At 43.3% G+C, this 22,557-nt stretch overlaps 1 protein-coding gene across 1 annotated transcript in view; it reads right to left on the reverse strand.

Moving 5' to 3' along the window:
- Nucleotides 1-22,557, reverse strand: part of DARS2 (aspartyl-tRNA synthetase 2, mitochondrial) — a 34,105-nt gene that overhangs the window by 9,769 nt on the left and 1,779 nt on the right. The window contains exons 2-12 of the mRNA XM_053243974.1: nucleotides 21,252-21,351; nucleotides 13,775-13,841; nucleotides 12,200-12,301; nucleotides 9,167-9,262; nucleotides 7,516-7,639; nucleotides 7,372-7,418; nucleotides 6,338-6,444; nucleotides 4,122-4,191; nucleotides 2,831-3,010; nucleotides 2,206-2,313; nucleotides 1,086-1,148 (exon numbers count right to left, since the gene is read on the reverse strand). Of these exons, the coding sequence (XP_053099949.1) occupies nucleotides 1,086-1,148; nucleotides 2,206-2,313; nucleotides 2,831-3,010; nucleotides 4,122-4,191; nucleotides 6,338-6,444; nucleotides 7,372-7,418; nucleotides 7,516-7,639; nucleotides 9,167-9,262; nucleotides 12,200-12,301; nucleotides 13,775-13,841; nucleotides 21,252-21,351 (1,064 nt within the window). The remainder of the gene's footprint in view (nucleotides 1-1,085; nucleotides 1,149-2,205; nucleotides 2,314-2,830; nucleotides 3,011-4,121; nucleotides 4,192-6,337; nucleotides 6,445-7,371; nucleotides 7,419-7,515; nucleotides 7,640-9,166; nucleotides 9,263-12,199; nucleotides 12,302-13,774; nucleotides 13,842-21,251; nucleotides 21,352-22,557) is intronic.

Here is a 22,557-nt window from a genome sequence, read left to right on the forward strand (position 1 = left end):
CGGGAGAGAAGGGCAGATGGGAAACTCATATACTTCCTGAAAAACACACAGATACAAAGAAACCAAAGCCATGTCAGTTCTAATTGCCTCCCTTCACAATACAGCCATGTATTGGGGCAACTGTTGTTCAGATGCTCTCAAACAGAAAACCTATCAATGAACACAACTGATCAGAATTTCTTCATATATTTTTTTATACTTAGATTTAGTTATTTTGTTAGGTCACAAACTTGCCAAGGGATTTCTGCAAACTGCCACATTCCTCAACACATCACTGACACTAACAATCCGAGCATGAGAAGTAATAAAAATGGGTGAATGCAAGGAAGAAACAATCATAGATTTGAGAATGGAAAGATTTCATCAAATAGCAGCAGAGATGGTCTAGAAAAGAGGTAAGTAACTGGCAGGTGGGGTGGGAGAGGTCGCCATCTGGCCCCCAACATGGCCTGACATCCCAAGTCCTCTTCCCAATACACCTCAGCTGTTTTCTTCTGCATTAGGTGAAATGTAAACAAAAAGGCTCCTTAACTCTGGTACTAAGGTCCTCCCTGACATGTGAACAGCCACAGAAACTTGGGCAGAGCTTTGCCTTAGGGCCTTTGTTGCTACCCTGTGGTCACAACCAAGATTCATAATTTAATAAGATTTTTCTTCTCAAGGTGTTGTAAAACTAACCAATTTTACCCACCAAGATGGGAAGCTTAATCATTTTGTTGGGTGAGACTCAGGTCCACCAAATGCAGCTAGCCTCTGCAAGCTCACAATTAGGGCATGAAGCCAACAGCCTTCCTCTGCGTGTCCTTCAGAAGTTCCAAATATGAACTATCCATTTCATTATTATGGCTAATGGTCATAGTAGTCGTTGGGCATATCTTCTTGAACATTTTGGTTATGTTCCCACTTACAGAAAGCATATATTTTGCACTAGCCTTTTATCTTTTCTTTTAAAATCAAAATGTCCTGCAGCATGATCTACAGGAAATGTCTCCTGATCCAGTCTCACTGAAATGAATAGGACCCAGACAAGTTCACATCTTACACAACACAGAAGTTCACAATGGATGGAAATATCTTTGCTTTACCTGGTTAAACTGGGAATTAGCCAATCCATTTAAGGATTCCAAATCTTTATTCTGAAGGTATTTCTGGGGGGGTGGGATGTAACAAACAAAAACAAAGGTTACTTAAGTAAATCTACTGTATCTCAACTAATACTTCTGTACTTCTTGCCTAGGCTTCTTTTCCACATTAAATCCTTGGTTTCAGAATAGGGCATTTGATTTTTTAAAATATGTTTCACACTTTATTAAACACTCACACTAGGCAGTATTCAGACTAGTCTGGTCATGAGTAAGCACTACATCAGTCTGGCTTCCGTGTCAGAAAGGTTGGCTTTTAATGTGATTAATCCAAGCCTAATGTGCAGGAAGCAGGGAGTAATAAGAGTCCTCATGAGCATACACGGAGTATCCCTGTCTCATCACTGAATATTTACAATCAGCAGCTATTCATTGGATAAAGGAGCCTATGTCAGAGGTCATTTCTTCTAGAAGGATAGCTCTCAAATAAGTACTCTGGATACAGAAGGGAGTGTGGAGAGGGTAGGGAACAGACCAGTGAGAAAAGGATCTCTCTTCTCACTGGTATATTTAAGTCTCCCATTTTCTCTCCAACCTAGTTCTTAGACAATCTGGCTGGCTTCTGCATTTTGCAAAAAGTGTTTCCAACCCTGATGTTACATTTATATAAATTCATGGTACAAAAGAGAACCATCATTCTTCACCGAATGTGTGCTTTAGCAGATAATATTTTTTCCTTCTTCAGTGTAAGGCATGGCTATAAATAGTAGCACACATTTCTTTAAATCCCTGTAAACTTTGCTTTTTCTGGCACAGCCACTGTTTGATGTACATTTCCCATAAGCCTGTTTAAAAGAATGCATTGAGGTAACACAGAGGAATGTGGAACCTTGAAATCTATTCAAGGTTTTCAATAGAATATTAACAAAATGTAATCACCTCTCAGTGAAAGGATGAAACAATGTTAGAGTTCTATTCACCTTTCTCTTGGCTTTTATATGCACTATTAATCTCCATGGAGGTGAATGAGAATACTTTGGTGGGGTTTACTCTATGATGAGTGATCTCTGGAAAAAAGATGCCTGCCCGCCCCGCAATCAGAACAGGGCTCAGCATCACTCACCGCTCCTTGGGGAAGACAAATGGCTTTGACTGTGCCATGGGGCTCACTGAGAGACTTCTGCAGAAATCGAACTTCCACATTCCTGAACACATCACTGACATCAACAATCTGGATATTGAAAGTAAGAATGGGAAGAAAGGGTAAGCAAAGGGAGAAAAACAGGTGACAAGCGCTGAGTTTTGAGTGCTGTAACAAGACAGACAGACAATAGACAGCCGGTGGATTGAGGGTGGGGGCCTCAACTTGACCCCTCACATTGCCTCATATCCCCACAACTCTCTCCACCCCTTATGAACATTACCTGCTGACTGCTCCACAAATCAAGACACAGCAAAAGGGCTCTTTAACCGTTCTACAGATTCCCCCATCTCTGAATGGTAACAAAGGCTTTGGCAGGGCTCTCCCTTTAGGCACCTCAAATTCCAGCCAGACAAGTCTTTTTCTTGTCTTTGCTACCACACCTAGCCAATGTATTGTGGCATAAACCTTTGTGGGCCAGGGCCTTAGAGTACCACAAGTCTCTCTTGTGTTTACTGCACCTTCGCTGCCGCCCCCCTTGCAGTCTTAGCTCATGCACAGAGAAAACCACCAAGAAGCTAGGCAATTCTGCTGGATGAGCACATACCTTCATTCCAAAGCGAGTGTCTGGCTTGTCAGTCCCATAAATGGCCAGTGCCTCAGCATAACTGATTGAAGGGAAGGGTGCTGCAATAGGTCCCTTTTCCTCAGGCCAGGAATACTGAAGCAAGCCCTCAATCAGAGCCTGAATCCCAGCTTGGTCTACAAATGACATCTCAATGTCAATCTTTAGAGAAAGGGGGGAAACAGTTACAAGTACCATAAGACTCTCATCTTCTCTATACCTGGAATTCTTACAAATGTTCATAAACAAACAAGATTACATTCTACAGAAAGGGCTGTTATGCTGCCAATCCACAGAAGTGCCATTTTGTAGGCAATATCATTTAACAGAGCTAATTTCAAACAGAAAAGCAAGGTTCCCAGCCTTAGCCTTTGGAGATTTGTCTGAAACTTTACAATGTCATCACTTTCTCCTAAGCTCTTCTCCTAAGAACCAGCATGGTGTAGTGGTTAGAGTGCTGGACTAGGACCGGGGAGACCCAAGTTCAAATCCCCATTCAGCCATGAGACTTGCTGGGTGACTCTGGGCCAGTCACTTCTCTCTCAGCCTAGCCTACTTCACAGGGTTGTTGTGAAAGAGAAACTCAAGTATGTAGTACACCGCTCTGGGCTCCTTGGAGGAAGAGCAGGATATAAATGTAAAAATAAAAATAAATAAAAATAAATAACCAGAGTCTCTTGCCCATACACCTCCGCTGGCCTCTATGCCTGCTGCAGCTTCCCCAGCTGGGACTGGGCCCCTCCTCCCCTCACAGAGGCTGCTTGGAACCAACTGCCCACTGAGCAGGAGAAAAACCTAGTGAGCGAGGTGAACTGTCCTTATTGCCATCTCCTCCTGCTGTCGCTACTCCACCACATGGAGTGAGCCTTCCTTTTTCTTAGAAGGGTATTTAAAGACCACAGATACCTGTCTAAAAAGTGCGAAACTTGGGATCTTATTCTAAGGGGGAGGATTAGGGACAGCAGAGCAGGGATCTGCTGAAAAGTGATCAAACCTTGTACCAGCCATACAGGCCACACCTATTACATGTGTTTCAGAACAGTGGCTGACATCCTGACTAAGGATGCACACACATTAGAAGGCGATATGGCAGCAGTCAGCGTGCAACTCCCCCAGTCCTCATGCTCATGTCGGGAGACTGGAGGAGGTGTGTGCAGGCGCCCGCAGCAGCCCCACAGAGTGCGTGCTCTGACTTAGGACGTCAGCCACTGTCCGCAGTTTTAAATCTTGTACCAAAGCATTAAGAAAAAATACAGCAATGAAAGCAAATCACCTGAGTGAATTCCGGTTGCCTGTCTGGCTTTGAGCCTTCATCTCGATAGCAGCGGGCAACTTGAAAGTACCTGCATCGGATCAGAAAGTCGCTGCAATTACATCCTGATCACAAAATAGATTAACAACTTAATAAAATATTAATATATATAATATAAAATGCCACCACTTGGCAGGGGTGGGAGGGAAAGCTGCCAGAATCATAGCTACAACCCATATAAATATCACCAAAGAAACTGCTCTTTAACAACCATGGCAGTACCAACCTTGGTTACCCAACAAAGAGGCACCTTTTAAAGTGGTGCAGAGGAGAGCAACTGTCAATATCCAACGCCAACAGTCCTCCAGGGGCTGCTGCTGCTGTTTATGTTTCTTTTCAAATCGTGAGCCTTTTTGGAAGTAGGAGCCGTTTTTATTTATTTTTCTTTGAAAACCACTTTGAGAGCTTTTGTGTTGAAAAGCGGTGTATAAATATTCATAGTAAAAATAGTAAGCAATATATTTCTGAAAACCAGATGTCAGAGACGCACAACAGGTAATTATGGCCTTTATACTATATTCCTTCCTTAGCAATTGATATCACAGTGTGGATGGGATGTATGTGTGTGCTCAAACAAGATATTGATAATTTTTAAAAATAAAATGTATGACGTTCCCTCAGAAATCTTGTTTCATCTCTATGAAATTTTTAAAAATGTTTAATCAATTAAATAGATTAAGATTTATTTCTTTTTTTAAAAAGATTGCCCTGCTTACTAGGAAAGCCCAGCTAATGTCTGGCTCAGAGATATGAAGAATAGGTAACATGAAAGGCCTGGAATAAATTCATCAGAAGACTTTTGGTCCTATCTCCAGGGATCCAAGCCCCAATTGCATGTGCAGAGTCAGGATTACCCTCTGCCTCAGCAAGGAATGATAATTATATCCTGCAATATTGTGGGAGACTGACTCCAATGCCAGAAAATCACCTCCTCATTCTTTGTTAGCTTGTTAAGGCTTGGGCACAGATCTGCCAAACAAGTTGGGGGGGGGATACTTCCCCTCCTGCCACCCCCACATCAGAGATTGCTTCAATTACTAAACCATACGCCAGATTGAGATGCCAAATATATATGATTCAGATACTTAAATAGAAAGAATCAAACATTTGCGATTTTCCAGATGATATGCCTCATTCAAGGGAAACCATCAGACCATCCTATCTAGAGCAGTTCTGTTCCCATGTTGAGGAAACGGTTTACCGAAGGATGCAAAGTATGCTATCAGAATTCCTTGCTGGGAAGTATCTTAAAATACCTTTGAGACCCTGCAAATGTATCCTGTGGAAATGGGGCCACGGAGGATATTCTATACTATCAGCTGCATTGTAGGCTGTATTCAGACCCCCAAAAGAAATTACTATACTATTTCTGGAGTGGCCTGACAGAGAAAGAGTTGGTCATCAGCTGCTAAGCAGATGAAAATTCTTATATTCCCCAACAAGTGGCCAAGTTTACTATGATTGTCTGGAAATTGTGTGCAGGTTATGCAACTAAGGTTATGGTGGAGGTCAGGAGTATATCTGATATTCTAACACTTTACTCCCTGGTGCCCTTTGTTATGTATTTTTCACACTATGATGCCAAAGAGGTATGAAGGATCACTGTAATTTACTCATTTCTCGTTTTTTACATGTAATATGAGTATTTTATTCATAATTCATTTTTAATTGTCTTTGGCTATGAACAATATATTACTCCTACTACAAGGCAAGCTATAATTTGTGGTAGTCACTACCCCCTTCTCAAGATAAGTCCTCTGCAGTTACTAGGGAAAGTGGGGGAAGGGTTTTTTTTCAAATGCCACACTGCTAAGGTTTGCAGCAGGCATAAGCAGAGAGTCTCACACTGCTTATGCCTGCTCCAAAGCTCAGCAATGTGACATGTTGAAACCCCTCCCCCATTTCAACAGAGGGACCTCATGTGGCATGGAGCAGGTCCCTCAGAGTGCCAAGGGCTCCTAATGAGTGAATTTGTGGAAGCATGCCCTTATGACTAGATAGCACCAAATTTATTAGGGAACCTGATTACTCACAAAGGCATCACTTTGTGTGATAACATACTCTTTTGTCTGCCCTGCTATCACCAGACCACTATCTGGAAAACAAAGTCCACCACTGTAGGAGGACAGAGTCCCCTGGAAACATTTTTGCTGCCAAGAAGTGCCTAAGAAACTCACCTGTCCAGGCCTCCTACCATCAATAGCTGCTTAAACTGCTGAGGACTCTGGGGCAGTGAGTAGAACTTTCCAGCCTCCCGTGAGGGTACCACAAATTCCTTTGCACCCTAGTATTAAAAAGGAAGGTGAAAGCAAAGATTGCATTGACTTTAGCTGGTCTCTGTGTAGAATGCAGAAAGTTCTAGTTGAGATTAATACACTATAAACAGGGGTTCTCAGACATTATCTTTTTGCTAAGCTCACTCCTTCCTCTGCACGTACCCTGGAAATAGAAACTTACTAATGCATCTCTGCCCCCTTAATCAAAATCATGTTCCCTGCATTTTATTTTTGTCATCATACAACAGTCCACATCCATATGCTCTCAGTCAGTTTCATAATGGATTCCTACCCTTTGCAATACTCATGAGGGTTTCTGCAATACACCTCCTATCCTCCAGATGCCCATCACAGATGTAACACAATGAGGCCATTCACACAATCAAAAACTGTGTTCTACTCAGGTTTGGGAGCTGTGTGTGCTCCCAATTTTCGGTTGTGTGGAAGCAAGGTAGGAGGAAAACCTGGCTACAAGTAACTGTGAGGAAGCAAGGTAGGAGGAAAAGCTACCCAGGTTTTCCTTCTACTTTGCTTCCACACAGTCACTTCTAGCCAAGTTTTCTAACTTGCTTCCACACAACAGAAAATTGGGAGCACACACAGCTCCCAAACCTAGGTAGAACACAGTTTTTGATGGTGTGAATGACCTCAGTAAGTGTCCAAAGATGACTGAGCTTCTTAATTCAACCTAAAAACATGCCAAAAAAACCCAAAAATATAACAGCTTTTTCTTGCTTGGAAAAAAGAGTGAGCTCTGGGGGAAGATGTATCCATTTTGAGGGCAGCAATGATGCTTTGCAATCACCTCTACTACTCTAGGGGTTTGGGCCTCTCCTTTTTTGGAAAGTCCAATCTAAAACCCATTTGAATCAAATACATGGGACAATAAAATTTGTTACAAACTTATACACAGAAAATATTTTTAGCATACCTACCCCTGGAGTCTTCTTGAACAGTGTTGGAGTTTCTATATCCACAAACCCTAAAATAAGATTGTATATATTCATCAGCAGCATAGCAGATGAAATGAGAAAAGAAATCATGAGGTTCCTAATAACAACTAGCTGCACTGCTCTCACCATAATGATTGCAGAGGTACTCCCGCATTCTCATCACCATCTGGGATCTCAGCCGCAGGTTGTATTGCATCTGGACACTACGCAAATCCAGATAGCGATACTGCATTCGCAAGGACTCATTTTTCTGAGCAGAAGAGAAGGAGGTGGTTGTTAAAGGGGGGAGAGAATCACAAATGAGATACATCAAAGTTGCTCCCAAGGGGGTGCAGTTAAGATGGCAATCCACCAGCAACTCCTTTATTTTACTCTTCCACTTTCTTTAAGTGTGTAAATCTCACCCATTTGTCTTGGCAGGAGTGGATAATTTTATTGTTTTAGTTGTTTTAGCAGCTAACCTAAGACGAGGAAGAGGAATTGTAAGTGGAGCTGTTTTCTCCTCTTTTTGCATTTACATGGAGGAAGTGGAGTGCTACTCAAAGAGATGATGTGTAAAATGTTATAATATTAGTCCATTATCCAATCAGGAGAGGCAAGATGGATGAATTAAGAATAAACAAATTGCAACAGCAACAGTGCCTCGCTTTACTCCAAACAAGCAATCACATAATTCCTATAGTTTAGCATGGGATCAATTGCAAATTGTATTATGTTCCTCTGAACCTGCCAGAAGCTCCTTGCTATCTCAGTGCCAATATCAGGACTGTGCGTATGCTGCATTCTGCAATGGCACAGAATGTAATAATGGTGCTGGATTCCATTCCAAAGAGAAATTTGGTTTTAATTTAAAAACAAAACCACAAGTTTTTAACCTTTGCAGCTGCAAAGATGTGCTTGAAAGCTTGTGGGCAATAGCTAGTAAGGTCTCAGAAGTCGCAGGGATAGCTAAGATTTCCAAGGGCTGAGGGAGAGATTTCAAGTGCTCTGCCTAGCTCTTTGTCCCTCCCCATGTCCAGCAAAACCAGAATAAGTTATATAAAATAATAAACATTGCAGGATTATGCAAAATTTTATACAATTATACAAAACTGCATAGTTTGCACAGATATTACAGCTTTTCTGGGTGCAGAATTCAACTTGTCTATCATAGACTTCTAGTTTGTTTTTAAAGAAGAGCGCATGCACCCTTGAATTACAGTGGTACTTTTGAACCCTCATCTTTAAACTGACATGATGAAGTGGTTACAGATCTCCCCATTCCCCCAGTCATCATCATTACTCTTTATTTTCCAAGGACAAATTGGAACCAAATGCTTCTTCTTAATTGGCATCATTTTATTTACTATTTAAAATATTCATAACTTCCCTTTCAGTAGCTTGTTTTTTTGTTTTCACAAGGTGGCTAACAAATAGCTTTTAAAATCAATAAAACATTTAAAAAACAGTAGCAATAAAATAGACACACAATAAACAGCAGTCAGAACAAAGTCACAATTAAAAGCAGTCAGTCTGAAGCCTTGCAAAGCAGGAAAGTACATTATATCCTTTATATAGCATGGTTAAAAAGCAAATATAGTAAGGCTTTTACACATTGTTCTAGAGAGAGTGTTTCAAAGCTGTGGTCAAATAAGCCCTTCACTGGTATACACGTTCAAACCGAAACATTAAGTTTCCTTTCTTTTCCCTAGACGGGACTGAAAGAAAGGTTGGAAGCATAAAGCATGAAGCGAACTGCCAAATCTACACTCTATCCAACAGACCATTGTGCAGTTACCTTTATAAAATCTTTCACTTCAAAGGGGAGCTTCTTACAGGAATTCAGGACCTCTGCTGCTTCTGCTTTCACTTCAATGTCACCTGTCGGCATTCTCTAGAATTCATAAGAGGTAGCTAAGCAGAAGAGTCACCCTTTCGTTCTTACACATAGCTAGGGGCATAGTCACAATTGAAGGGGGAGGAATGTTTCCTGGCCATCACTATCTGGGGCCCTCTCATCTCTCCAAGGGCAGCAGCTGGTGAAGGAAGTGCTCACCAGCTGGGAGAGGCAGACAATACATCCATGTCCAATACCAGCCATGCTCCTTGTGCTGGTGTCAGAAGCATGTCAGGGTGCTGGCACTAAGGGGCATGGCCAGCATCAAACATAGACATGTCACCTGTCAGCCTCTTCCATCCAGCAAATGAAGCACATGGCAGCCAAGAGTGGCTGAAAGACAGTAAGTCCATGCCCTGATAACAGTGATGCCGATGCGTTGGAATCAAGGGCATGGCAAGGCTGGAGGTCCCAGGGGTGCCTTAACCTTGCTACATCTCTGTAATCAGCCCTAACCATGAGACAACAGCTGTCCATACCCATGAAATGCCCCAAAGATAAGTCTGTGTCTACCTGCATTCTTTTTACTGGACTAATTTCTGTTATATCCTTTCTTGGGAGTAAGGAACTCCGTGGAACTTACTTTCAAGAGAACAGGTTCATGCAATTTCTTTGGATGAGCCATGTTAACTCATTGGGAAGGGATGGGGGATATTATCTTGTGGTCTAATGTCCTAGGTTATCTTGTTCACAGCACAGAGTTCCTTCCTTATGAAGGCATGCACACACCAAGGTAAACAGTCAGAGAGGTTGTATGGAAAAAAATAGCACTTGGCCAGCTGACATCTGGGGAAACGTCACAGAAAAATGCAATGTAACTTTTCCATGCTTCTGGCAGCAGCTTATATCCCAGTCTGGAATGCATGAATCAGTGTTCAAATTACATATTAAAATTACATACATTTCCTTTCAGAAAGCAATGAACATTTGATGCAAAGACTATGATCAGATACACTTGAGCAAGAAACACAAGCATCCCATGTTGACTAAAGTTTTTTTGGGTGTGTGTGTGTGTGTGCTTAAACCAAGTTCAAAGGGGCCTGCAAATTTTGGATGAGGTTACTAACCACCACACACTATCTGTGGTTACCATCAACTCCTCCCTTCCCAGAATCCTATGACATGAACCTGAAGAATGAAAAGCTGTGCTGCAGTTTTGCTTTCATGCTGGACTTCTGTAGAAGGCGCAAGCAGCACCTTGCCACAGCTACTGCCTCCTGCAAAATCCCAACAAGAATGGAGATCAACTTCCCTTCTTCCCTCTATGGGGAAGGAGGTTCCCCCACCCCTCCTTCTTCATATTGGGCTTTTGCAGGAAGTGCCAGAAGCGCTTCCCAGCTACCTTTTTAAAAAAAAATTTTTTTGCCACCATCAGCAGTGGTTTTCAAACAGCACCTGGAAGCACCAAGAAGAACAATACGAGCAGCCTGCTATTGGTACTGTGGATTGCCTTTTCTTTTAGTCTATAATGAACCTACCTCATTCAAGGAAAGTAAAGAAGGCAACTGCCACCATTTTTTTAGAAGTCTAAAATGATTCAGAAATTGACCCAGGGTCATTTTTTGCCACCTCCTAGATTATTATTTTTTAAGCAAAATGTTTTAAGCAAATGACGACTGCGGGGAGACATGATAGAGGTCTATAAAATAATGCATGGTGTGGAGAAAGTGGAGAGAGAGAGATTCTTTTCCCTCTCACACAACACTAGAACCAGGGGTCACTCCATGAAATTGATTGCCAGGAGGTCTAGGACCAACAAACGGAAGTACTTTTTCACACAACGTGTGATCCACTTGTGGAACTCTCTGTCACAGGATGTGGTGACAGCCAACAACCTGGATGGCTTTAAGAGGGGTTTGGATTACTTCATGGAGGAGAGGTCTATCAATGGCTACTAGTTGGAGGGCTGTGGGCCACCTCCAGCATCAAGGGCAGGGTGCCTCTGAGTACCAGTTGCGGGGGAGTAATGGCAGGAGAGAGGGCATGTCCTCAACTCCTGTCTGTGGCTTCCAGCAGCATCTGGTGGGCCACTGTGCGAAACAGTATGCTGGACTAGATGGGCCTTGGGCCTGATCCAGCAGGGCTGTTCTTATGGTAGCACCCACTGTTCCCTCTAATAAGGATTCCCAGATATTGTTGACTACAAATCCCATAATCCCCAAGCAAAAGCCATTGCAGCTGAGGATTTGGGGAGCTATAGTCAACAGCAACAACTGGGAATTCCTGTTAGAGGGAAGACTGGTAGCACCTATCTTCTGCAAAGGTTTTCCATGCGCTATTTGAAGTACTGCTGTAGCAAAAAAATATTTTTTACAATATAAAGATTCCCACCACCACACAGTACCACAGAGCAGACAAGTACATTTGGTGGTGGTGGTGGGGTTTTGCTTTGGGAAGCTTACTAACCAGGCTGGCTATGCAAAATATGATACAGGAGAAGCTTCATATCCACAGACTCGACACCCACAGATTCGTGTATCTGCAGTCGGGTAATTAAACACCTGACCTCGGGATACATGGGTAAAAAACAGCAAATAAGGAGTTAATTCTATGTAACTGCAGGTCGGGGATGGCCGGATATGACCTCCGGGTTCATTTCCAAATGCCATTTTGTGACAAGAAGCCATTTTGTGGCTCATTTTGATGAAAAAATGGCATCCCCCCCCACAATTTTTCACTGAAAAACTGGGCGTTTGGGTATTGTGGGGGGCATTGCTGAACTGCTGAAGGCCTGCAGAACATGTTAGGGCCCTTTATTTTGGCTCCCCACCCCCCGCCAGACACCAGGAACCTAATCTCCGCGATGACACAGAATTAATGATTCTGGACTCTGCGAATACAGAGGTTCACCTGTATATAATTTTCAGGAAACAATTCCTGGTGACTTGAACTAGTCAACTTAAAGTGGAAGGGGATTCTTCTCATAGCACTCACAGGGTTGTTTTGGCCTGGAGGCCTGGAGACAACAGTTCCGGTCACTCTCACAACAGACTCAACAGGAGCATTGCACAAGACCTTCTTTAAATGGGAAGCATCCTGCAAAAGAAAGGAAATTGTACATCAGACTATGTTTATGTCACATCTGGGAGCACATTTTGCTTTTAGCACAGACTTAGGTTGGGTTTTCTCTCTCGGGGTGGGCTAAGTTCAAACTTTTGTGGTCTAGTGATTTTGTTGTTCTTTTTAAAACTAGAAGCCCAATGGCACACCACTGTGTGTGAGGATACAAGGCTAACAGATGGAGAATATAAAGAGAGACAGACAGAAGACTGGAGGCAGACAGGCATTGGGGCAAGTCTCTGTCTCCTCATGAGGTGACAAATACAAGTTAGCCAATGGAAGGAGGAGGTGGGAAAGTTCTCAGAACATCAGACTTCCAATGCATACAACTGGCCTCTGCAACAGGCTAGCAATATTTAAAATGAATTAAATATTCAGAATATTTGCAACCACTTTTCAGCAAACATTTCTCAAAGAGTTATATGTAGTGAGATAAATGACAAAGGGGCAAGATAAGTTCTCAAAAGGACTCACAAATGAAAGTGGTATGTAAATATTATTTTTAAGAGTATTTAAGAGTAATACAATCTAAAACAAGGGTTCTTAACTTGGGGTCCATAGGGTAGGTCCAGGTGGTCTGTGGGAAACTTTGCGGCACTGAATTTAATTTGTTTTCTGGGTAGCACCTTTAAAAGGTGGTTGTATTATTTCTGGTCACAATCTCTATTTTATTATTATTTGATATTCACAGAATAAAGTGTGCCCTTTTTTGACCCTGGAAAATTAGTGTTTGTCTCCACACATGACAATATTCAACCCAATGAAGAAAATAGCCTCAAAAATAATAATAAAACGATTTATAGTTCATTTGGGAAAGAATACAGGAAAGCAGAAGTTGGTAGAGCATAATATAAATACAGAATTGCATTGAACTGTATAGATGACAGTGTTCTGAATAGTACTGCAACAATTGAACCTGATGCAACACAGGCTCTATTGAGCAATTTTCCATGGGAAACAATCTGATGAAAAAAAATTATGATAAAATTGTACAGTATCAAAGTATTGTGTCATATTCTATCGAACTGTATCACTGGCAGGGTAGCCCACTGATCAGCTCACATATAAAGCCCCCACGTCCCACCAATGCATCAAAGCAATCTGCAGTGTCAGCTTCATTGGATGGTCCATTCACACAATCAGGATTGGATCCCATCCTGATTATTCTGTTGATGCGCAGCCCTACTGAATAGTACATTTTTGATACATTTTGTATATGTAGCAACCATAATAATTCCTTATAAACGTATGCAGTCACACAGAACAAACACACATATGTTAGCTGTCGTAGTGCAAATGGTTATAGCTAATATTAGCATAAAGTTTGTTGCAGCCACACCCAGTCTGAATAGGCAGCAAGAAGTTGCATTTGATTATACACTGTACACATAAGAGATGACAACCAATATTTTAAGCAGGTCAGCTATAGAACCAACCGTCAGTTCCTACCTCGTCCTGAGGAATGATAATTTGGGTGAGTCCCTGGAAGTCTCTCAAAACCACGAACTGCCCCTGTCTAATCCACAAGAGAAACAAACATACAACTTATATAATAGTTCCAGTAAAACCTCTAAGTCAGAGCTAATTTACATAGAGATATATGAAAAGAGTTTCTGTGACTGTAACATTTCAAATTTTAGATATAAAACATTTGCTGAGTGGTGAGAAATCTCTGCACACTGATCATTGGCAAAATAGTGAGAAAGCCAAGACTTTCTCCTCTAAAATTTCAAATTTTCACATGCAGGGAGATTTTGATGTGAGGGAATTTGCAGAGATAAAATCCCCCACCTATAGTTTGACATAGTGAAGTCACATGACTTCTGTATCCTGTTTGACTGGTTCTTACTCTCTTGTATTCAGCACAACCCAATATACCTTGTAGTTTATAAAATGAATTGTTGACACTTACCTAAAAGGTCATTCTCCTCAGTGGTCAGGAGTGTATCCATAAGTCGGGTTGCTCCTCCTACCTGCTCCTGAGACAGGGCCAATAGCAAAGCAGCTCAGATAACCCATATAGGAGGGGCATACCCAATGCCTTCCTGGTTCCAAGCCGCTGAATTGCCCTGGTGCCAACAGCCAACAACTATAACAACACTGGCAAACCAAACAGTAACAATACAATCCAAGGCAGGGAGGACTCCCAAGAAATGAGTTCTGATTAGCGCAATACCTCAGAGATGACAGGCCCTCCCCAGAAAGGAAACTGCCTGACAACAGAAAGCAAAGACCCAGACAGATCTGACACTGAACTGGGTGGGCTGGATACATGCCTGACCACTGAGGAGGTTGACCTTTCAGGTAAGTGTCAAAGAGTCATTTTCAGTGGAGGAGTGTATCCATAGGTTGGGACATGAAAAAGTCTCTCCCAATTAACGGGAGGGAATTCAGGGTCACTGAGGAACCATTTGTTGAAAGACCCTTCTCCCAAAGGAGGCATCAGAGGGAACCAAAGACTGCAGCTTAGTGTCCTTCAACCAACACAAATATATCTTATTACCAGTAAGGTACTTCATAGTTTTTTGCATTTCGGGACTCCCAGAAAGAGTCAAACTACTGGTGGAATATGCCAAGCTATACACTGACAAATTCAATGGGCCAGAGAATTACTGAAGACCTTACGACCCAATGAACAGTCCTGAAAATAAACAAAGAAAGATTCAGAAATTCTTAGAACACTTCAAATAAATCTGTACTGCCCTCCTAACAACTAGTGTATGCCACACCTTTTCTTTGGAAGAAGGAGAGCTGAGGCAAAAAGAAAGTAATGTTAGCTTCCGAGACCTGTGAAAGAAAGTGTTCATCCTTAGAATAAATGTAGGGTCTGCCATTAATAGAACACAACCAGGGTAGATTAGACAATTCCTTCCGCACAAACAGAGCCCCCAGCTCGGATACATCGTGGGCAGAAATCATTGCTATTAAGAACAATACCTTCTATGTCAACAATTTGAAATAACCCAGCCAGAACTGATGCAATGGCTGGCACCTGCCTTTTAAGATGTTGGGTCTCAACCCCACATCCAAGCCATTCTGTAGAAGGGCAAAAATTTGCACTATAGCGGGAAATAGAGATTGAATATTATTAGATCTGCACCATGCTATGAAAACCTTGTGGAAGGCCTTTGTGGTGCTAAAAGGGAGTCTGAAATCCATGGAATGCATCCACTGGCCCTCAAGTGTCTGGGCACTCAGCTTCATCCAGTCCAGACTTGGATGAACACCTGAGCCCTGTAATAGGAGACAAGGTTTGTCGCTTAGGAGCAGGGGGCAGGGAGGTCCCCAGGAGAGGCCTATGAAATGTGGACAGTTTGGTGCCACCAAGATTCTGCTTATTGTTTGGGGCAATACAGCTGTTGGAGGGAATGTGTATAGTAAATCCTAGGGCCAGCTGGTTGTCAAGGCACCTCTCACTTCCACTCCTCCTGCCAGGCCCATCCTTAGGGCGCAGCAACCTGGGCGATCACCCCAGGCCCCACAGGGGAGCAACCTGCCCTGCAAAAATTGACCTTCCTCCCCTTTCCCATCTCGGCCAGCCTGTAGAGCTGCAGCCTGCAGGAGCGTACATAGGCTAGCCTACTATTCAAAGGTTCCCTGCACAAGAAGAGACTGCTACAGGTTCCTTTTCTGGACTGACTCTCAGCTGTTCGGCGGGTGGGCGGGGCTTCCAAGGGCTTCTCTGCTGAAGCAGGCCTCCCAGTTTTCTGAAGCTCTCCAGCCAGGAGGCAGAGTGGCCAGCGCTGGCTGCCCACTAGTGCTGTGCACACCCTCTGCCCTCCCTGCCCTACAACCCTGGGCTGTGCTGAGAGCTTGTGCCTTCCTCCTCCTTCTTAGAGCCAGCAACAAAAGATATGGGATTTCACTTTTTTCATAATTCCCCACCCCCTTGTATATTTGGAGTTCAGGATAGGGCTGAAATGGTTGCTCCTTAGAGAGTGGTACATCTTTATGATCTTGACCCTTCAGCTGACAGGCAGGGATGCCAGACCCCTATTCCTGTCTATAACAGCACCCAGGTGGTGGAATCTGGTGCTTGGAGACAGGAGACTCCCTTCCCTGTTTTATCATTATTATTATTATTTTACAGTCAGACAGGTGTTATTGACTGGTTTGTTATCCAGACATCGAGTCCTTCCCAAGGACCTGGGATGCCAGAATTTTATTGTCAATGTTGTTGTTGTTATAGATATCGTCGCAGAATAATAATAATAATAATAATTTTATTCAATTTCTATACCACTCTTCAAAAATTGCTCAGGGCGGTTTACACAGATAAATAACAAACAAATAAAATGGCTCCCTGTCCCCAAAGGGCTGACAATCTAAAAAGAAACATAAGATAGACACCAGCAACAGTCACTGTAAGTACTGTGCTGGGGATGAATAGAGCCAGTTACTCTCCCGCTGCTAAATAAAGAGAATCACTACGTTAAAAGGTGCCTCTTTGCCAAGTTAGCAAAGGTTAACTTATGTGGGAAGTAAGCCAGCCAGAAGAACATGGCACTTACTTCTGAGTAAACAAGTAGAGGATCTTGTGGTTAGTCTATCGGTGAGCCTTAATTACTTGCCCAAAGCCACTGAGAGAATGGGGAGGTGACCCCAGGCTTCCTACATCCAAGCCCCCAAACACCATACTGGCTCTTTAATATTCAGTGTGAAGGGTTCCAAAAGGATCCCTCCAAACTGGGTGTGTGAGTAAGAAATGGCAAATGTGTCTCAATGCAAGCAAGCATACAGTAATGCACACTGGGGCAAAAAATAAATAAATCTGAATCTACCTAGGTGTCTCCAGGCAGTCTAGTGCCAGCTGGCCATTCTTGAGGCTTTGCTATCTGGAGAGTGGTTGGATTCAAAGGATGTAAATGTATACCCTTGGTCTGCAATGACCTTGGTAAACACTTGTAGTGCAGGACGCCGACCAAAGGGAAGTGTGTAATGTTGGTAGCGGATTGTTGCATATGAACCTCGGAAACTTTCTGTTAGTAGGGTGATTCCCTAATCACCCTACTAACAGAAAGTTTCCGAGGTTCATATGGAAAAAAAAAAAAAAATCCAGATGATAAAAGGTATGATGCTGTTTTGAGGCAGTCACACAAGGCCCCTGAGAGCCTCCATGACCTCATCCATATTTACCTGGGCATCTAAGTTGTGAAGATAAGTCTCTGAGGACAAAGGAGGTCAATGTGTTCCCCTCCTGGAGTGATGCTAAGATGCAGCGCAGGGTTTCCATTCAAAAAATCCCTTTTCCTGATGAACCTGATTAGGGATTGATTAGTATGGCTCTTCAATATCCATTTTTCTCTGGGCAATAAGCAGGATGGTGTATGCTCTCTGGCACTGCTCTGTAAGGGGGACAAGTTCAATTGTCTGGATCTGCAGGATATGATGAATTTCCTGAAGCATAAGCCTCCTTCTTCCCCTCCTGCAAAATCCTGGGGAGTGAAGGAATCTGTAGTTTGAACCCCCTACTGGGCTGAGAGTTTGGGATACCTTTGAAGGGGACATTATCCTTAAAACATGGTCTGGGCCTATTCCATTAACTTCGCCCCTGTCTGGGGAAAGGGGGATCTGGGTGTCCAAAAGGAAGAATTTGACATTTTCTTGGCTTTCTTATTTTCCTTGGAAGAAAGAGATGGCATGGCCTTTTTGTCTTTAGCCTCAGGCAGAACCAAGTCAAAACTTTCACCAAATAACATGCCACCCTTGAAGGATGTGGTGACCAGGTTACACTGAGACTTCTGACTGATGTTCCAATTCTTAAGGCTTAAATGTCTCCTAATAGTCACATGCTGGGGCTCTAGCAGAATTCTGCATGGTGCCCATTGTAGCATCTGCCGTGAAGGCAGTAGCTTTTTGCACAGATTGTTCAACCTGTGCATCAGTTTGGAGTTGCCTGGAGGAAACCATTGCAAAGGTTCCTTAACCACAACTTAGATGTCCAGGTAAATATGGATGAGGTCACGGAGGCTCTCAGGGGCCTTGTGTGAATGCCTCAAAACAGCATCATACCTTTTATCATCTGGATTTTTTCCATAATCTGTCCCCATCCCTAAGATCTTGCCTTTAACCAAGGCAGCCAGGGTCATCACAACCCTCAGCATATCCATGATCGCTTTAGGGGCCAATTAAAAGCACTTCATGGTAACTGACAGGCCCCTGCCCTCATCTGGTTTAGACCATTCTGAATGGATGCTCTGTGTAAAAGGCTATGGGTATGGGATAGTATCCCCAGTGGGTGGGGAAGGTGGACACACCTCCTGGTTATCCTTTGATTCTATGACTGGAGAAGGCCCTTGCCCTTCCAGATTGAAAGTCTTGTGGGCCTTGTGCAGTAACCCAGCAAAATCTCCCCGGAAGAAAATCCTGGGAGAAGCAGAATGTGTCGGGCCGGCTTCCTCCTTGAATAGTTTACCCTCCTCCTTGCCTGAAGAGGAATTGTCTGAGTCCTCCTTGGGATGGCAGAGATCAATATGATCTGGCTGGAGTGGAGCCCTGGGGGCTAGAAACCCCTTAGGAGAAAGGGATGGGCCCCTGGGGGCTGGAGAGCCTCAAAGAGATACGGTGGCTGCCCCTGGGCCATCTGAGCGGCCTACATGGCTGGGTGATCCCTGATCAGAGCCTTTACAGGAGCGAACAGAGGCCTCCCTCCTTTTCTGGTGTGGTAGTCGCCCTCGACCTGGAGACCTCAGTATAGCAGTGAGGACCGAGGCTTCTCTCACTTTTGGATTTCCCCACCTTTTTTTGAACTCTCCAGAGTTCAAAGGGATAGGACCGGAGAGGCTTGAGGATGGAGGATGGGTGCCTCCAGCTCCCCCCACCCTCGATCATATAGGTGGCCTAGACTCCTGATCAGTGTTCCCTCTAACAGGGATTCCTAGATGTTGTTGACTATAACTCCCATAATCCCCAGCCAAAGGCCATTGTAGCTGGGGATGTTGGGAGTTGTAGTGAACAACATCTGGAAATCCCTGTTAGAGGATTTCTGATCAGAGCCCACCTGGAGGGAACAGAGGTCTTCAGTGGTGGTTGCCCTCTATCTGCAGAGGACAGGACTGCAGAGTCAGGGGGGCCCTGAGGCTTCTATAGTGGAGATTTCCCCCACCTTTTGGGGGGCTCTCCTGAGCTGGTCAGGAGGAGGCCTCTTCCTCACTTCTGAACCTCTTCTAGGACTAGCTCCTTGAGCCAGACTCAAATGTATTTGGGGATTTCCTCTACCCACACTGGCACTGAGGAACCCTGGGGCCATTGGGGGATGTCTAGACTCACCACATCTGATGTATCGCAGCTGGGCCATATATGCTGGCCCTTGGGAACTTTACAGACCTCCTCTGGGCCTTCAAGGTGATTGCAGAACTGCCTGAGCCCCCAACATCACCTGCTGCATATGCAACTGATTCCCCACCATTGGGTGGTATTGGGCTGCTGCTAAGCTGGAAGAACAAGAGGGGTCCTCTCCATTTGGGAGACCATGGCTGCACCTTAGAGTCCTACCACTTCTTCGGTTGGGACTCGGAGTCCACCCGAGATTTCAAAGCATGTCGAGGAGGCAGACTCATCCAAAAGGGAATCCTCTCTCTCACTGCTTCCCTTGCACTCTGCCATCCCAGAGATTAAACAAGGTTTGGCAGGCTAAAAGCAAAAATCCCAGCTGACTGATGCAGCCATGTGCCTTCTTCTTTTCTTTCCTAGAGACACAGGGACAGACAAGGCTCTGGGGCTCCTGCTCTGGAGTTAGACAGGGTGGAAAATGGAAGGCAGTGGGTATGCCCCTCCTACCTGGGTTATCTGAACTGCTTTGCTATTGGTCCTGTCTCAGGAGAAGATGGGAGGAGCATCCCAACCTATGATTTATTTAACACATTTGTATGCTACCCCTCAGTTTACCAAAACTCCCAGAGCAGCTCACAGCAAATAATAAAAACAATAGCAAATACAAAATAAAGCTGGAACTCAACAGAAATACTAAAATTAGAGCAATAAAACTAGCAGAATCTGTAGAAATAATCAATTAAATCCAGCTTAGATGACACATACAAACACAAAGTTATATGGCACTAGAAAGACTTCTGTTTGAAAAAGGTATCCCTTTCTAGCTGCCATCCAACCAACTCCAGAAAGCAGGGATACTTGGAACAGGTAGATTCACATGAGCGGAGATTTAAGGGTTTAAAGGTGAGCATCATCACTTTGGATTGCATTCAGCAGTGGTTTAGCAGTCAAACAGTTGTTCCAAAGATATGTTCCCTAAGGCCAGTTCCAATCAAAAGATTGCAGCACTTTTCCTGGCACTAAAATGTTTAGGCTTGGGGAGGAGGGGGGAAAGACAGAGGACATGGCAAACATTTATAAAAATTATGCATTGTCAGAAGGAAGTACAGAAAGAAAAATAATTCTCTTAATACTAGAACATGGGGGCACTCAGTGAAGCCGATGGCAATACATTCAGGATATAACAAAGAAAATGCTTCTTCACACAATTAACTTATGGAATTCATTGCCACAGTGGCTGTTACCACTGGTTTACATGGCTTTATAAGGAGACGGGACAAATCCAAGGAGTCTCTAAATAGCTATTAAACATGACAGCTAAATGGGAACCTCCATTTTCAGAAGTAGCATACATCTGCATACCATTTGCTGGGGCAAAGGGCTCTTGTCCTCATGCCTCTTATGGCTTACAAGAAGCAACTGATTAGCCTCTGTTGGAAATAGTATGCTGGAGGAGACAGATCATATTCCAATTCAGAAAAAAAACACCTATTCTTAAGTCTTAACAAAGACACTCACAAGATGAGACTCCAAGAATATGCCCTGAATACAGCCAGAACATATTAAGCTTCCAGAATTTGAAAAATCTTCAGAGTACCAAAGACTCTGGACGTAAGAACTGTTCCCACATTCCAACTATTATGAGCTCAGTTACCTCTGAAACTGAATCCATCCACACAAGGTGACCTCTTGACCCACATGAGCAGAGCGTAATTCTCCACAAGTTTTGGTCCGGGCGACAAAGCTATTGAAATCTTAAGTAGAGAAAAGCAGAAATGTAATTAAATTCAAAAGAAACATGACAGCTCAAATTACGTTTTGATCAGTGTATCAAAAATTCTGCCTGTTATGGATAAATATGTCAAGTGGATAATGTACATCACCTGCGTAACTGATTAACTGCACAAGGGGTCTGGATAATTTCTTTACTGCAAATCATCTTAAATAGCAAATAAGTACCCATTTCCTGGTTGATTTTACACTGCCCAAATTATAATGGCGTGTGGTTTTGTTTTGTTTTTTGGTATTTTGCAGAACTCCTTCTCTAGCTATAGCTACTCCTAAAATGCTTTGGTTTCTATTTGGAGTTCCTATTATGGAGTCCAAAGCACTATCTCAGTGTCAGAGTGCAACAGTCATTAGTGTGGATGAGCCCAAGACTTTCTATTGTGAAAGAGTACCTCTCAGTGTTGTGGTGACGCCTGCCACCCGGGCAAAGAAACACTTTTTAAAGTGGTTGGCTCGCTTCTATTTAGCAGGGGAAGAACAACTGTTCCAATTCATCTCAACACAGTGTCCTTCCCACTGGCTGTTGCTGGAGTCTCTTGTGTGTTTAATTTTGAGATGTTGAGCCTTTTGGACAGGGAAGCATCTTCTCATTTCTTGTGCTATGTATACAATTTTTTGCTACTAATTGTAGCAAAGAGAGAGACGACAAAGAGGGTGGTAGTCCACCACTGGAATCTTGCATCACAAGTGCAATAAGCTGGTTTGCCTTTTTAAGAGGCATGCAAAAGAGTGCACAGGATGTCTTTACGAATTGTGCCCTAAGCAAAGGGCAGATTCAAGCTGTCCATCACTACTGGGGACATAATGCAACCCACCACACTGATAAATTAAAACCTGTGCATGTAATAGACTCACTGTTTGAACCTGAGCAGTCCAAGCCAAGTCTACATTCACATAACCAAAGGAGAACAAACTTAGTTACTTCTGTAAGGCTCTACATGAGCAAGCATCTTGCTTTTTTACTTGCCCCAGAAGTAAGCAAGACAAAGTTAAGCATTTCTGAGTAGCATTTATTTTAGCACGAGAAAGTACCTAACCTTGTTCAGCTTTGTTTATATAAACATATGCCATTCTCATAAGCACAAGGGTACTTTCTTCAGATGATGGATAAGTAAAATGTTCCAAAGTTCTCCACATTTTCTTCTCATAATATCTTGCAAGGTCAGAATTGC

Source organism: Hemicordylus capensis, chromosome 4 (assembly GCF_027244095.1).
Source record: "Hemicordylus capensis ecotype Gifberg chromosome 4, rHemCap1.1.pri, whole genome shotgun sequence".
Taxonomy (NCBI): Eukaryota; Metazoa; Chordata; class Lepidosauria; order Squamata; family Cordylidae; genus Hemicordylus; species Hemicordylus capensis.